Raw genomic sequence first — 17,414 nt, 5'->3', positions numbered from 1 at the left:
GAGAAGCAAGCAAGAGACAGATGTGCCCTTCCCAGGCATTCAACCCAGTAGCTGAACTTAACCTCTTTGTGCTAATTAATCCCCGTATGGGACAGCTGACTATTCCTGTATTGGCAGGGGGTTGGACTAGGTCAGGCTTCCTCAACCTCGGCCCTCCAGATGTTTTGAGACTACAGTCCCCATCATTCCTGACCACTGGTCCTGCTAGCTAGGGATCATGGGTGTTGTAGGCTGAAAACATCTGGAGGGCCAAGACTGAGAAAGCCTGGACTTAGATCCTCAGGGCCCCTTCCAACGCTACAATCCTATGGTTCTGTCTTCACATTTGGTGGCTGTACATGGTAAGGAATAGTAGGAAGCGTTAAGGAACTTTAAAGTGGGGCCTGAAGTCGGAAACGAAAGTACTTAAAAATAAAACTCTGTGTGTGTGGTTTGTGTCTTTTGGCCAAACAGCAATACCCCCAACCTGGAGAAAGCAACCCATGAACAGAAATGGATTTGCTGGGCTTGGAGTGAGGGCTGTCTCCAACAGCCTGCGACTGTACAGTGGTACCTCAGGTTAAGAACTTCATTTGTTCTGGAAGTCCGTTCTTAACCTGAAACCGTTCTTAACCTGAAGCACCACTTTAGCTAATGGGGCCTCCTGCTGCTGCTGCGCTGCCGGAGCACGATTTCTGTTCTCATCCTGAAGCAAAGTTCTTAACCTGAAGCACTATTTCTGGGTTAGCGGAGTCTGTAACCTGAAGAGTATGTAACCCGAGGTACCATTGTACTGAGAACCCTTAGTGCTGCCCCACAGGGGACCATATTTTGTTCAGCAACAGCATTGCCCAGCCGCCTTTCCCTTTGGCTGAAGCTAAACCAAGGCTATGCACCCGGGGAGGGGAATATCCCCGTCACTGTTTTGCAACCCTCTTGTAAAACCAGATGTGCAAGGGTTTAAGCTGGACTTTTAAATTTTAACTTAGATTGTGCAAAAAAAAAAAAAAAAAAAAATTCTGCTGGAAAACATTGAGCCGGGTGAACTAGAAGTCTAAATGCCTTTCCCTGCAAGATGCATGCATGCCCAGGCTGGGTGAGAGTGCTCTCCTAAGTCTCAAGCCCTGCTCTTTGTGTCTGGCTTTCTAGGGAAGGCCTTCCCTGTTGTGCTTCTGCTGGTTAGAGGCAACGCTTGACTTTTCCTTGGCTTTTGTTGCAGAGGCAGCTGTCCTCCTGGAAAGGGGCTCCGTGCTCCGAGGCTCTTTGAGCTCGGCTCGCCGCCCTGGGCCAAAACCCTTATATAACATTTCTCAGGGCTGTGTGCCATGCGCTGATTTTGAGATCGAGGGCTCTTGCGATGGAAGAGAGGCTTGCTCAGGGCGAGGCATGTGTGCTCCCGGGTGGAGCGGGGAGCCTCCAGCCATCGAGGAAGCCTTGGCAACCCATAAATATTTCTGCAGAGCAACAAATGGTCCTTCTGAGACAAAAGGACAGCCTTGGCCCCTTTCAGCTGGAGATGAATCTAGCCTTTTTAATTGGAGTGCCTAGATAGAGAACGTGTTACAAAACCAGCCTCACAAGCAGTGACCAAATAGGTACATTAGCTTGAGTGGCTCCCTGCAGGGTTCAACGTTTCATCCATTAAGAGAGGTACTCGGAGTAGCAACAGCTTGGAAAGGAGGCAGATCCATAAAAAAAACAACAACAACCCACCATTAGGCAAAGTTAACAGTATGGCGGGAGCTGGAAAAGCAGCCCAGCGAAGCTATAAAAATACGACATAACTGGCCCCGAGGTATTAAATCCTGGAAAAACAAACCTGTTAATCAGGAGCCTGAAGCTGCAAAGCAGTGGCCGGGCAGGTTTCCCTGGGGATAGAATTCCAAAATGGCGGTGCCATCACCAAGCGTGCTGTCCCTCCTGGCCAGACTTTGGGCTGGTTTTCGGTGCAGCGGTAAATGTGTGCCTGCGCCATACCTCTTCAAACCATGTGTAAAGTCTCACGTTGCTGAAGAGGCTTTTATAAAAATGAAACTCCTTCTCATGGAGAACTTGAAAACCCTTACTTCCTGACATGCTAGACTTCCAAGTGCAGGGACTTGGGAGGGCCTGCAGGAATACTGATGTGTACGTGAAGTGGTGGAGTCTTCCCGCAATTGGACCGCTTCTGCAAGAGCCAGGCCTTAGGTCTCCTGCGATGTTGGAACCTACAGCCCTATGGCATCTGCTGATCCGGGTGACCAAAGAAGTACACGGGAAGCTTCCTTACATTGAGTTGGACCTGTAGTCCGTCTAGTATTGCCAACACTGACTGGCAGCAGCCTGCAAAGCTTTTCTGATGTGGGTCTTCCCAAGCTTAGGTAGAGAAGACGAGGATGGAACCTGGGACCTTCTGCCTGAAAAGTAGCTGCTCTAGTCCTGACCTATGACCCTTACAGAAGAGGTTGGATCAGAGCTCGGCAAGTCCACCTGTGCAAGGCAGTTCTAGGGTAGCCCCTGCACAGTGACTGTAATGTTGGTTTAGCCAGTCTTGACAACCACAAAGGCTTCCTTACTGAACCTGCCCCAGACCAAGGAACTTGGGGGTTGCCCCGTTTTCATCCTTGCAAACAACCCTTTTAGATAAGCTCGGTTGAGAGCCTTTCTTAAAAGTTGACTGGGCCAGCCAAGGACTTGAACCCGAGTCTCCCTAGCCCAAGGCCGGCACGTTCTTTGTGCAGCCTGCCGTTCTGGTGCTGCGCCCACTTTGCCGCCTCTCTCCCTTGAGGAAAGTGTGGGGATCTTGGGGTAGACTGCGCAAGCTCAGGCCGCAGGTGAAGCGAGGGCCTGAAATCGTTTTTTTCTCTTGTGTGCAAGAGCTGGTTTAACGTTTCAACAGAGCCTCCCAGACCTCCTGCTTTTCTGTGGGTGCTGTGGCTCGCTTTCTGCTGTGAAGACAAAGGATTTATTTATATTTATAGCCTTGGGGATGAGACTCGAGAGGCACGCCCTTCCCTGCAGATTATCTGACCTTGTGGTTTCAGACCTTGTGGTTGTCTTCTCAAAGCACTTTCCTCCCCTTCTCTCCTGCTCGGCGGAAGCTGTTTGGCCACCACTAGAATAACGTGTTTGGAAACTTCCTGCCTCATGGCAGAAGGCTGGGCCTGCAAGGGCTGGGTGCTCAAAGCCAGGCCTCCCCAGTGGCAGGAGCACCAAGAGCTGCAGGGGGGTGTTCTCTCCTGCCCCACATTCCCTCTCCACCCCCTAGCCAGTGCACACTTTATTATTTTTATTTAATTTTTATTTATTTCTTAATAAATGTTACAGAAAATTAAAATCAAGTAAACTAATACTAATACACTGGTACCTCAGGTTACATACGCTTCAGGTTACAGACTCCGCTAACCCAGAAATAGTGCTTCAGGTTAAGAACTTTGCTTCAGGATGAGAACAGAAATTGTGCTCCAGCAGCGCGGCGGCAGCAGGAGGCCCCATTAGCTAAAGTGGTGCTTCAGGTTAAGAACAGTTTCAGGTTAAGTGCGGACCTCCGGAACGAATTAAGTACTTAACCCGAGGTACCACTGTACAAAATTAAACTAAAGAAAATAATAATAATAATAATAATTTATTATTTATACCCCACTGCGTAGCTTCCCACAAAATATTAAAATACAGTAATGCATCAAACATTAAAAGCTTCCCTGAACAGGGCTGCCTTCAGATGTCTTCTAAAAGTCTGGTAGTTGTTGTTCTCTTTGACATCTGCTGGGGAAGGCGTTCCACAGGGCGGGTGCCACTACCAAGAAGGCCCTCTGCCTGGTTCCCTGTAACATAAACCCTACATACCCCCATGACTTCCCTCCACCACGACTCGACTTCCTTTAGCTTAGATTTAAATACTGTCATTGCATTCTTTGGACAATACATCTCTTACAGCCACTTCTAATTATTATTCTCGCTTATACTTTACATACTTAATCCATGCATGTCAACATATTCTTTTTAGAGCAATGTTTTTCCCATATACACCTCAAAGCTCTTGTGTACACTTGAGGAATGGAGGCCGCCTACAGCTTTCCTTGAGCCCAGGACAGGCATGAAATCTGCCGGCCGATGTGCATTTCAGCAAGGAAGCAAAATAAAACAAAGCTTTCTGGGCTCTCTGCTGCAGCATGATGTAGGGTTTCCAGACAGGGCAGCTCAGCTGTTCTTGCAACCGGGGCAGGAAGCTTGCACCAGGGTGCAGCAGTTTCACCTGCAAATAGTTTTTTGAGACGTCGCTGCCGCATTGGTGGGGGGGGGGTGTTAGCCTCTCCCACACCGGCGGCATGGGTGGAATTTCCCCCTCGTGACCGGCGCTTCATAACTTGAAAGATAAGGGTTTATCTTGAGGTTTTAAAAATACCTTGAGTGGCGTTTGCTATTTGCTCCTGCTCCCGAAAAGCTTTGCTGAAGGGTTGGGCGGCAACTCTTGGCTCCGCATCAACACTTGTGGGCACTTTTTTTTTCTGGCATGAAGTGGGGGGGGGGGGTCATTGGCATTCTACAATTCCACAAAATGTCTGGGTCCTGCCCTTTGCAACTCCTCTCCCGCCACTTGCAAGGCCTGTACCGGTCAGGATTTGTAGCGGTTCGAGCTAACTTTCCAGCCTAGGGCACCCTTTGCTGCTGCAGGGTTGTTCAACAGGGCTGTTTAAACAAGAGAACATAAAAAATGGCTGCCAGATTTCCTGTTTTACAACAGCCTTTCTAGGGAGGTCAGTCTTGCTGATAGAAAAGCCCCTCCTGCTGCCTTGGCAGCTGGACCAACCGGAGAAACAGAGCTGTCCCCAGACCATGGTCTGGAGTGCAGAGCTCTAGGGTGACTGGTCCTTAATAGCTTTCTCTGCACTGGTATTGCTCAGTTGCTGCTGGTCTTGGAGCATGCCCCACAAGATGGAAGCGTAACATGTCCCAGCAGCCCAGCCACCTGGGTTGTTGGACAGGGTGGCTTGTCCTGTAAATCGGGGGGGGGGGGGGGCTTGAATGCTGGAGGTCTGGCAAGCCACTTGTCTGCAAGCGTTTGCCCGAACTTAGGCAATTCTGCCACCACCACTTCCTTTGCTTCTGTGCAGCCCCACCTCGAGGGCCGTTGATATGCACAGGCCAGCAGTGCTTGCTTGGCAAACCCCTTGAATAGCAGGAAACAGACAAGTGCAATGCTCACCCTTAAGGATCGCCTCTTGCCATACAAACCGACCCGGACCCTTCACTTGTCACCTGAGGCCCTTCTCTATGCCCCCCATCCGAGAGAGGTTCGGAGGGTGGCAACAAGAGAACGGGCCTTTTCTGTGGTGGCTCCCCATCTATGGAATGCTCTCCCCAGAGAGGCTCGCCTGGCACCATCATTACATGTCTTTAGGAGCTAGCCAAAAACATTCCTCTTTACCCAGGCCTATGGCTATTAAATACTCTATGTATGTCCTGTGAAAGTGTGGGACTGTTATGATGACTACTATTTTATTATTAGGCTGTATATCAGTATGCTTTTTATTATGTTTTTATCACAGATGTTCTGTGATGTGGTTTTAATGTTGTACCACCGCCCAGGGATCTTTTGATAAACGTATATAAATTTAATAAATAATATTAATAAATTTCCAGGCAGGTCACAGAGATTGGATGAGAGCTGCTGGGTGTCATAAAATGAATATAAGGCTTTTCCTTAGTGTTTGAATAATGTTCTGCCTATAGTAACTAATTTCATTGTCACCTTTACTTGGGGTCCATTAGGATTTTGCTTGTAGCATTCGGCTTATTTTTCTTCAGAGTTTGTTTTGTGTACATGCAGTGTTAAATTGCCCTGAGACTTTGTGACGTGATGGACTACGGTTCCTGAATAAAGACCCAAGCATGGAAGCCTATAAGTTTGCTGGAAATGTTATTGCAGGGCTATGTGGGAAGTAGGGATGGGCGATATCTGGCTTTTGACATTGTGATATATCACCAGCTAAACATCACAATATACAGATATTATTATTATTATTTATTGAATTTATATACCTTCCTATACCCGGAGGTCTCACGGATCTATCACGATGTCTGAAATAAGGATGGTGCCATGTAGAAGTGTTGGTTGCCTTTGTGGTTTTTCTCACGTTGTGATTTTTGCCTGCACCTGCTCTTGTGATTCGCTGCCCCCCTGTATGAGGCAGGGGAGAGCTGAGCCAGCAGAGTTAACAGGGGTTGCAGGAATCGAGAGATGCCTTGGCGGGCTTCAGTTTTTCACACTTGGTGATTCTCACACTTCGTGAATTGCATAGCACATACTCATCAAGATTTGCAATACATTGCCAGGTTGAAAATTATGAAACTGATAATCACAATACGGACTTCAAACCGGTTTTTGATGATATATCACCCAGCCCTAAGATAAAGGTAAAGGGACCCCTGACCATTAGGTCCAGTCGTGGCCGACTCTGGGGTTGCAGCGCTCATCTCGCTTTATTGGCCGAGGGAGCCGGCGTACAGCTTCCGGGTCATGTGGCCAGCATGACTAAGCCGCTTCTGGTGAACCAGAGCAGCGCACGGAAACGCCGTTTACCTTCCCGCTGGAGCGGTACCTATTTATCTACTTGCACTTTGACGTGCTTTCGAACTGCTAGGTTGGCAGGAGCAAGGACCGAGCAACGGGAGCTCACCCCGTCGTGGGGATTCGAACCGCCGACCTTCTGATCAGCAAGTCCTAGGCTCTGTGGTTTAAGCCACAGCGCCACCCGTGTCCCATATCACCCAGCCCTAGTGGGAGGCATATTCTCCCTCAAAAAGAAGTAGTATGGAGCTCCACTTGGACTTCACTGGCTGAAATGTGGATGAACACTCTTCTTGAGTTAAGGTTTTCCTCCTCGGAACACTTCTGGGATAATTTTCCTGAAAGCAACTTGTGTGGAACGCAAGCTCTATGTGAATTTTGGCTATCGTACTCTGCAAGGAAGATGTGAAGGCATAGAAAGTCATTCGCAAATCTTTCTTGAAAGTTTTAGTTGGGCTTTTTCCATCCAGGCCTGTGTAATCCATGACATTTTATACCAACGTCGTTGTGTAGGGAAACGCCGGCCAAGCATTCTGCCCTGGATTCCAAAAGCACTGAGAGCAGCAGCCAGAGTTTCCTAGGTAGCATGGCAATGTGGTTGTACTCTTAGTTCCCGTAGGAAAGTGATTCCCCCCCCCCCCCATTTTCCAAAGTCCCACAAATTAGCCCTTCGGCATGACGCTTCCTCCCTCCAATGGCGTGTTGTCAGAATGACTCTTGCAAAGTAGACGGCCGTGTTGGAACTCACTTGGACTGGCCGTGCTCTGCTGAACGCCTTGCTCCCTTCTTTGCAGACTCCTGTGTCCTGGCACGAAGCCGAGGTGGGGAAAGCCGCTGCCCATAAGCGCTCGGCCTCGTGGAGTAGCGTGGATCACCGCAGAGAGGTGAGAGAGCTGCTTAGCAAGCCAAACGAAAAGGATGCTTCCCCCACTGCACAGTGCACAAAGGAAACTCAGCCACTGGCCTGTGTTGAGCATCCCAGAATTAGCGTCCTTCACAGATAATACAAATCGGCAGGTAGTTTTGTCAAATAAGGAACCTTCCCACTAGGCCCTGTGCAGGCTTTCCCAAGCTTAGGTCTCCAGCTGCTGTTGGACTACAACTCCCGTCATTCCTAGCTAGCAGGTCCAGCAGTCAGGGATGATGGGAATTGTAGTCCAAAAGCAGCTGGAGACCCAAGTTTGGGAAACCATGGTTTACAGTAATAAACCAGTTACAGATAGGTAGCCGTGTTGGTCTGCCATAGTCAAAACAAAAAAAAATTCCTTCCAGTAGCACCTTAAAGACCAACTAAGTTAGTTCTTGGTATGAGCTTTCGTGTGCATGCACACTTCTTCAGATACACACTTACTTAGTTGGTCTTTAAGGTGCTACTGGAAGGAATTTTTTAAATTTTTTTTAGTAATAAACCAGTTGCTGCTGTTGCTGAGTGCTGCTTGCGATCCCCAGAAGCAGTGGCAGGGAGGAGGCACCACGCTCACCAAAAGCAGTAGCGGCTGGTGCGCATTGGTAGGGCGCAAAGGCAGGGAACCCAACAGCAGGGGGAGCCGGAGCCAGCTGATTCTGCCTTTATCACCATCCTCCCTGTTGAGTTCTCTGTAATGATTGTAAGAAAGAAGGCAGGGAGTAGGGGCTGGCTGAGGACAGGCCAGGATGGGTGGGGCAGCACCCCATTTGCCCTAAGAGACAAGACTCTGCAGGCAACTTCAGGCTATTGGTCCATTACCTCAGCATTGCTTGCAGTGCCTAGCAGAAGCCTTGGAACTAGCTCAAAATAAAAATGGAGCTTATTATTTATTTTTTAAACAAGGTTTCATGCACCCAATGGATTTCACATAAGTATCTTTGAGGGCAAAATATAATAAACCTGGCAGTGTCTCTTCTCCGGTGAGAGAGAATAAGCTGTGTTCCCAAAGCTTTCTGCAGGTTCTCTCAAACAGTTCAAAGTGCTTGTTTCTTCCCATACAAAAGCTATATGGTAAAACACATTGGATGCATCAGGTTTCTCATATATACATACGTACATACATATACATATACATATATATATATATGTATGTATGTATGCATGTATGTTTCATGTATGGTGGTTATTAGGTGTTACCTCTTCCTTTCGAAAGGATGCACTTTGTGTTTGTGGGGGTGTTTTAAAAAAACTCACAGCAGAAACAGCACCACAGATTTCAGAGGGAGCCCCCTGCAAAGCGAACAAGAGGCTTCCATTGCCCACAGGAAGCAGAGCAGCTGCTGCTGCTGCTGCTGCTTCCCTGGCTTGCGTTTGCAAAAAAACCCAGGCCTAGCTGCGTGACTTAAAAAGGTGACACCTCCTTGAGGAAAGACTGGTCCTATCAGAACGATCTGATAACTGGGCAGCAAGTTATCCCAGATGGCTGAGTTCCTTAGAGCATGGTGCTGATAATGCCAAGGCCACAGGTTTGATCCCTGCATGGTGGGACAACTGCTTATTTTCCTACATTGCAGGGTCCCTTCCAACTCTACGAATCCATGGCTGTAAGCCGGCACTGGAAGGGCGCCTTGCAGAAGTTGCCCCCTGTGCTTGTCATGCGTTGCGCGTGGGCAGAAGAAATTGTGAGGTCCTTTGCCTCTTCTAAATGCAGCTTGCCTTCTCATTCCCCAGATTGCCAAACTGAAGCAGCAGCTCCAGAGAACGAAACTCGGTGCCCGGAATAACAATGAGAAAGACCAGAGCTCCCCCGTCCAGGGGGATCATAGTGTCCTCTCGCCAGCCAAGGTATGCACCGCATCCCTCTCCTTTGTTTGCCCCCATCCGGCCAGAGGAAAACAGGGTCCAGCTGTCGATGGACTGTTGGCAAGAGAAGAGCTCGAGGCTATTTTTGGGAAAGAGTTTTAAGTACTCCGTTCTGCTGCTGCGTTTGCAGGGCGGGGGAGGGCAAAACCGTTCTCTTCAGCCCCACCCAAAACAATGCGAGGAATTTGGGGCGCGCGCACACTTCCTACTGGCCTGTGCTGGCTGTCGTGTACGCGGAGGTCAAGAGCCTTGCTCCAAGCTCAAGTGATTGTGCTTGAGCTGCCCTTTGAACTAGGCATTCAAGGTTCATTTCTCAGCATCCAGGTCTCTCGGCATCCTTTGGACCAAAAAAAGGAGAGGGTTCTGTGTTTGAGAGGCATGTGATGAGAAGGGCATTAGGAAGCAGGACTTAGGAGAGACCTTTGAAGAGCATATTGCCAGATGGGTCAGGGATGGGTTGCATGGACCAGTGCTCTGTGTCTGCATTATACCAGACCGGAGTGATGGAACAGGCCCACTAAGTATGCACCTACTTGACCAGTGCCCTTCCAGATGTTGTTGCCCCTGCCCACATGGCCCAGTCAATGTCTAGGCAACACGATGACCATGTACATACGCAACATACAATCTTTATAGAATTCCTTCAAACCATAACAAGTACAAAATGAAATCTTTAGTCTCAAAGTCTCTGAAAATCTTTAACTGAAGCAAGGTACCAGACTTTGTACAATGAAAGACAAGCTGTGAAGCTTTGTGTATTCAGCACATACGATGTCCAACACTGATTCCGGATATTGACTACTGTTTCGTAGAATTCTTCGTCAGCGTGGTCCCCAATCCCTGACCTCTCAATATCCCTTGGGCAAACAAAGAGGAGAGCATTCGAAGCTCAGTATTAGGGAAGGACATGATTGGCTGTAGAGCAGTGGTTCTCAAACTTTCAGAATAAAAATTTGCTCGTGCCACACCCAGTTTCTTTAGTGATAAGAAATACATTGGAAAATTAAAAGAAACAGCTAGCTGTGCTTGATTTTGGAAAGAAACCTATCCATAATCTGCAAATTAAGAATTTTTTTTATACTGTACTATACTGAAATGTTTAAATGTTTCTTTGATTTTCCTTGAATCTTCCCATCATGCTCGCCACACCCTTAAAGAGCCACTGCTGTAGAGAATACTTTCCTTGCAAAAAGGTTCAGTGGCTTGTTTTACCACATTGCTGGATTGTCCTTGTTGCAGGTTTCCCCACCTGCACCCTTTCCAGCCCTGACTCCTGCACCGATCAGCCCCTGTTTGCACAACAGCCTCGACGGTCTCAATCAAGAACTGGAAGAGGTGTTTGTAAAAGAGCAAGGAGATGAGGAGCTCCTCAGGGTGAGTTACGGCTGGTTCCCAAAACTCTGCTGGGCAGAGCACACCTTTTGCCATCTTTTGCACCACTAGCTAAATGTAAAGCCCCCACTCCTGACATACGCTGAGCTGTACACTGAAATTCTCTGCACTGAAATTTCCAAACACTCATCTAGAAACAGTTATGGCTGTTTTAAAGTACAGATAGGGTGAACCTACAGCATCAGCAGCTAGCCACAGCCAGCCCCTTCTTCTCAATGAGGGCCACTGACTTTCTATGGTGATTTTATTTTTAAAAGAAATCTGCAAATGCTTGAGGAATCCTACGGTACTAACCTCGTCTCCCGTGACTTAGAAACAGACCACACCTAAAGGTTCATAATACACTTTAAGCACATGTTTGATTTGGTTGTCTTGAACTCTGGGGCTGCATTGCATCCTTCCCTCGCTCCATAGCTGGCCTTTGGGTCACAGCAGATGTGCAACGTCTCCTCTGGAGGGCAAACTACAGCTGTTTATAGCGAAATGCCTGCAGTGCTACAGGAGAGGGTCTTGGGTTTTCCCCCCCCCCTCCCAATAAATGCGTTGATCTTGCAGTAAAGGTAAAGTAAAGGGACCCCTGACCATTAGGTCCAGTCGTGACCGACTCTGGAGTTGCGGCGCTCATCTCGCTTTACTGGCCAAGGGAGCCGGCGTACAGCTTCTGGGTCATGTGGCTAGCATGACTAAGCCGCTTCTGACGAACCAGAGCAATGCACGGAAACACCGTTTACCTTCCCACTGGAGCGGTACCTATTTATCTACTTGCACTTTGACGTGCTTGTGAACTGCTACGTTGGCAGGAGCAGGGACCGAGGAATGGGAGCTCACCCCGTCGCAGGGATTCGAACCGCCGACCTTCTGATCGGCAAGTCCTAGGCTCTGTGGTTTAACCGGCAGCACCACCTGCGTCCCTCTTGCAGTAGCTGCCCTGAAATAAGAGCTGGGGTAAAAAGGCCCTAAGTGAACCAGAATTAATTTAAGAAGTGTCTTCCTTCTAGATCCTGGATGTCCCCGATGGCCACAGAGCCCCAGCCCCGCTGCCGAGAAGCACCAGAGAAGCCTTACTGCTGCGGGTGGAGCACAGCAGTAGCAGCTGCAGCAGCCTCTCTCTCTCTCCGTCCCCTTCAGCTGCCTTTGGGCGGTCCCCACACACGCCTGCCCAAGCAGCAACAGAGGAACTTTCCCCCAGTGTGCTGGATAAGCCACCAGCGGAAGCTAAGGGAAAAGGTAAGCCAGAAGGGGGCTAGTAAGAGGCATGTTGGGAGCCTTAGAAAGTTGCACATTTTTAAAGAGGTTTTTCCAGGCCTTGTTTGCCCCCCCCCACCCTCTTGACCCCCACCCTCCACAGTACGAGAACACAGCCTGGAAGCTGGAGGGCAGCATAGGGTGCTCCCCAGGAATCACTATTTATCGAACAGTCATCCTGATTTGTTTGCAGGGAGGTCAGACGGCGTTGGTTATTGAATGAGCCTTCGCTCTGATTGGTTTGTGTAGATGACGTTGCATCGAAGCAAGTCTCCCCACAATTTTCCAGACGCTTACTGCAAAAAGTCCGATCTCTCGGGGAAGTGGGTTTTTGTTGTTGCTGTTTTTGGCGCAAGACCCTCCCAATCCTGAAGGAGCGTCTCCACCCCCATCATTCAGCCCAGACATTGAGGTCCAGCTCCAAGGAGGGCCTTCTGGCAGTTCCCTCCCTGCGAGAAGTGAGGTTACAGGGAACCAGGCAGAGGTAGTGGCACCTGCCCTGCGGAACGCCCTCCCGACGGATGTCAAGGAAATAAACAACTATCTGACTTTTAGAAGACACCTAAAGGCAGCCCTATTTAGGGAAGTTTTTAATGTTTGATGTTTTATCGTGTTTTTAATATTCTGTTGGGAGCCGCCCAGAGTGGCTGGGGAAACCCAGCCAGATGGGTGGGGTATAAATAATAATAATAATAATAATAATAATAATAATAATAATAATAATAATAATAATAATAAATTAATTGACTTCAGTTGCACAACCTAAATTTACTGGTATGTGATTGAATCCTGCCAGAAAACTGATAGCACATCAATGCCCATAGACTCGCCTTGGAATTGTGGGGGAGGGTAACCAAAGCAAGCAATGGAGCATGAACCTCATTTTACTGACTTGCCCTACATCACTAACTCAAAGCAATTAAACCCTAAAATAAAGAGATCCAGCCTGCTCTTCCCTTTCCATGGATCATCAGTGTCCACAAACCAGTTGAAGGGAAGAGTACGAATATTAGGGATCGCAAACAGTGTGATGTGCCTATACAAGGTCACAGTCTAATTGGCTTGAACTTCTTTCCAAATCCGACCCTGCTCATTCAGGATTTCACATCTTTTATCCCTAAATAATTGCCGTTCTAATTATTTGGGCATTTAGAATCCTCCTGACTGTAACGTGTATCAAACCAAATTTCTCAAGTCTTATATGAAGATAAATGGTGGAAATCCCACCATACATCCGCCATATGATCTCTCCTTTACATATGGACCTGGCTGCTAGTTTTGTAACCTTTTCTTTTTTGATGGCAGCAAGGGCAGGGAAAAGCCCACTGTATTCTGTGATGCTTTGTGGAGCCCAGTGAAGGGGGAAAGGATGGAGGGAGGACTTGTAAATATTGGAGGCGTTTCTGGGAGTGCCCCCTGAATGTGTAAGAAGGAAAACCAGGAATGTGTGGTGAAGGGAGAAGTTGGAAACAGGAAGCTGAGTGTACAGAAGACGCAACAAGAATAGCTTTAGAATCAATGACCTGGATGGGACATTACGCAAACGATTCTTCCACATTTAGATGCATTACAGCATTACTGGTTCTGCATTTGTCTCTGTCACATTTAAGCCTTTCTCTTTTTCTTTCCCACTTCCGCCAGAAAACGGCAGCACTTCTCCAGTCCTTGCTTTTGCCCTGTCTCCTCGTCCCAACCACACCTATGTGTTCAAGCGGGAACCTCCGGAGGGTTGTGAGAAAATCCGGGCTTTTGAGGAAGCTGCGTAAGTGAGAAGGGTACTTGCCTCTAGGGACACAGCAGGCCGAGATACTGCAGCCTTATACAATGCAGTCCACCTCCTCCAAGATCAGCCCTGGGAAACTTCTGGCCTGTGGTCCAAATTTAGCCCCTGAGGCTGCTTCCCCCAAAATACACACCCATGCACCTGATCTCATATGTGTGGGACAAATGAAATAAAGTGTACCCCTGATTGGCACTAACAGCAAGCCCTACTTGCCAAGAACAATCAGCTGACTGGCCGTGACAGCAAACTCTGCCCAAAGTTGGGCTTTCTAGAAGAGCCTGTTGGCTGAAAGGTTAAACAGCAAATGGTGCAGGGAGGAATGCTTTTCCTAATGCCATGGTGATGTCAAGTGATTGATTTGTGAGTGGCCCACAGGGGTTGGGGGAACATCATGATCCAACCTACCAACCAGCCCTCAGCATTCCTAACCATCAGTCACGATGGCTGGGGCTGATGGGAGTTGGATCCTGCAGATGATGTTGGACCACAGATTCCCCGCCCATGTTCCAAAGTGCAAAACGAGGAACGTCAAAGATTCTCTTCCTTCACGCACTCCTCCTTGCTGTTCCCACTGCAAAGGATCTTTACAACCACCAGTCGAAACTCTCAGCCAGTTGATGGCATCAATCCTTGCATTCCTCATCTCTTTCTCCTTGTGGTTTCTCCCTCTCCAGGCCTCCAAGCCCTGATCAGACTTTCCTGCCCTCCTGTCCCGATAAGAACAAAGTTCACTTCAACCCAACTGGCTCTGCCTTTTGCCGATTCAGCCTGGTGAAGCCTTTTATTCCCAGTGTGGACTTCCTGTTCAGAGACTTCTCTTCCTCTCCCAGCCCCATGCCACCGGGCACGTTCTCCTCCTGCCAGCCCACTCACACGGTCCCAATCCTCAGTTTGCGGAAAGACTCGAGGGGAGACGACTTCGCCGAGAACCCAAAATCTCCTCCGCTGAACTTGGAGACTTGGAAGCGGCACCAGGCTGAAGACACCGTCCTGTTCCACAGCTCCCTGGTTGTCTGAAGCTCAGAGGGGCAGACCCCAAATGAATCTGTGGTCCCTCCATGGCCTGGGGAGAAGAGTGCCTTGGAATGGAGAGAACAGAGCACTTCTAGGACACAAGTCCTCCAGCAACTGCCTTAAAAAATGCAGACTGCCACTGGACTTTTCTGCAGCCGCAGTAGTTTTTTCCCTTTTGACTCCTGGTACTTAAAAGCACTTGGTTTCCCTACAAGTTCATGTCACTGTCCTGCTATTGCGATGTCCAAAGAGCCCCTCATCCTCTCTGATGGAATATACACACTATAAGCTACCGGGTTTTTTCTCCTCTTGTTTGCTTGCTGGGTGAGGCAAGAGCTCATGTATGTTTTGTTTTGAATTATCCTAAGGATGTGTCTCAGGCTTTCCACAGACTAGGGAGGATGAAAGGGTTTACATGTATCCAGAGGAACTGGTGTACGCTGCTCTAGCAGATGGCTGCTGGGCAAGAGTTGTGCTGGGCAATCTGTTTCCAGGGAATGAGACATCAAGAGATTATTTTGCATCCTGCCCTGCACTCTATGAGACTAGCATTACTGGAACACAGCTAAATGCTTGAAAAGAAGCATTTTCTCTTCCAATCATGCTGTAACAGTTAGAAGTTGAATTGACAGAAATTCAACTTGTGTGCCTTTTTTGAGGTCTTACTCCCTTCCCTTATGGAGTAAGAATAAGGGAATGTTCTCTCTTTTCCCCCTCCCCTCCTCATACACTCCCCAGACATCTTTTCCAGTGGACCTCTTGAGTTGATTTCTTGCAACAGTTCTGGCAAAGGAAACTGATGCTGAAGCCAGAACAATGTCTAAAGTTCCCTGGTGGAATGCAGCTCTTAGTATATCAAATCCACTTCCTTTTTTTTAATTGTAATGATTTGGCCAGTCCAGTTAGGTCTGACACTACTACAATTCTGGCTGATGAGTCAGGGGGATCTGCTCAGCTTTAACCCTACTTTTTAATGCACAGAACACTCCAAAGATCCCATGGTTCACTTAAACTTACATTTTAGGCCACCCGCATCCCCACCTCCCCACAGCACAACTGTGAAAGGCCTTAAACCTGGTGATGCCTTGATTGCAAAGTATTAGAAATGAAAGCAACTCTTCTTTTTGCTAAGCCTCTGGATTGCATTGAAAAGGTTTTCTTGAACCTGAGATGGAAACTATATTTTCTATTTGAAAACAGTATTTTTGCAGCTACTTTTGAAGTTTTGTAAATTTTAATGTATGTATCACAAAAGCTTAAGGAAGAATGTTAGCCTTGGAGGATCACTGCCTTGTCTTGGAGAGGCTTTTGCAGATTTTGGTGTTTAAACCAATTAAAAAAATAAAATTGTTCGGTATCTGAAGTATCTGTACTGTGCCTTGTCTGAGTAGAGATTGGTCGGTGGGATTGGATGAAGTGTTGGACACACTTGCAGCTCTGTAAAAAGAATAAGAAATCTACAGATGGGTGGCATGTTCTTGGGTTGGTATTTGCTTGTTAACCCATCAGTTGAACCTATTAACTAATCTCTAGTGAAAGCGTTTGGCTTAAACTGGGAATAATATACTTTAGGAGGCTGTGGATTTCAGTTAATACAGGCTTTAAGTATACATCTCCTTTCCTGATGATGTCAAGACCATCCTAATGAGCTCAGAGACTGGTAGCAATGCCATGTTAAAACTTAGAGGAGCAGAAGAGCCAAAACATTTTTTCAGGAGGCTGTGGACTTTGGCTGATGGGAGGTTTGTGACTGCCACATCATTCTTCCCATGTCATGTCAAGGCCATCCTAATGAGTTCAGAGACGAGTAACAGTAGTAGATGGCAACAATGGCTGCATAGCATGCTGAACTTGGAGAAGCAGAGAAGGAGAGACATTTGGGAGCCAGGTAACATCTATAAAGACCAGGTGTTCAACTGAGACAGCATATAAGCTTCAAAGGGAGTCACCATGACTACTGAAGTTTTTATTTGGCTTTTTTAATGATCAAGGGACATATCAGTTTTCTTAATTAAGCAAAACAGGCCACTCTGGGTTGTAAAAGGCAGGATTTAATTAGGGCAACCTTCCCTAAAAGGGATTTAATTTGCTAGGTTTCTTAAGCCATTAAAATCAGACGCAGAGGTTAGCAAGGCGCATGTCAGCTCCCAGCTCAACCAAAAGGCCACGAGGACGGGGGTATTTTAGGTAAAGATGAAGGCTAGCAAGTAAGAAAAAGCAGCTTGTGTGTCTTTTGTGCATTAAATTGAAGGCACGTTCATACCAGGGGGGACTGGAAGTGGCATCCCGCCAGGACTCTGCACTTGGTACCTGTGCAGGCGCTGCTACGTTTATTCCTCCTTAATTATAATTACTTGGGGGGGGGGGGTGGAGAAGGAAGGCGGTAAATAAGCGCAGTAAGTAATTTACTGCAGCAGCAAACGCGTGTCCTTTAGGACGCCCTGACACGTGTATCCCAAATCCTCACGTTACCGAGCCGCCTAGCCGCTGCCCCCCGCGGCTCCGCCTCTCCTGGAACCAGCAATAAGGCTCCGACACGAGGCAAAAGCCCTTCCTCGCGGGTCCCGCCTCCCGAACCATCGCGACGAGCCACATTTGCCGACGTCTAAACCTTTCGCCCGCTTCCTTCTAGGCCCCGCCGAGGTGCTGCCATCCGCGGCGCCTGAAGAGGCGCGTAACAA

The 17,414-nt window shown here is 48.1% G+C and overlaps 1 protein-coding gene across 3 annotated transcripts in view; it reads left to right on the top strand.

The window, feature by feature from the left end:
• FAM117A (family with sequence similarity 117 member A) overlaps positions 1-16,096 on the top strand; it is a 40,464-nt gene extending 24,368 nt beyond the window's left edge. For 2 of the 3 annotated variants that reach the window (XM_028702622.2, XM_028702623.2), the window contains exons 3-8: positions 7,324-7,413; positions 9,168-9,281; positions 10,539-10,673; positions 11,690-11,918; positions 13,578-13,698; positions 14,394-16,096. In XM_028702622.2, the coding sequence (XP_028558455.2) occupies positions 7,324-7,413; positions 9,168-9,281; positions 10,539-10,673; positions 11,690-11,918; positions 13,578-13,698; positions 14,394-14,736 (1,032 nt within the window). In that variant the 3' untranslated portion in view covers positions 14,737-16,096. The remainder of the gene's footprint in view (positions 1-7,323; positions 7,414-9,167; positions 9,282-10,538; positions 10,674-11,689; positions 11,919-13,577; positions 13,699-14,393) is intronic. The other variant, XM_028702624.2, reaches the window with a different exon arrangement.
• The last annotated feature ends 1,318 nt before the right edge of the window (positions 16,097-17,414 follow it).

The sequence above is a fragment of the Podarcis muralis genome, chromosome 13 (genome assembly GCF_964188315.1).
Source record: "Podarcis muralis chromosome 13, rPodMur119.hap1.1, whole genome shotgun sequence".
Classification (NCBI taxonomy): domain Eukaryota; kingdom Metazoa; phylum Chordata; class Lepidosauria; order Squamata; family Lacertidae; genus Podarcis; species Podarcis muralis.
The sequence above is the reverse complement of the archived record's forward strand: the minus strand, read 5'-3'. Positions and strand labels throughout refer to the sequence as shown.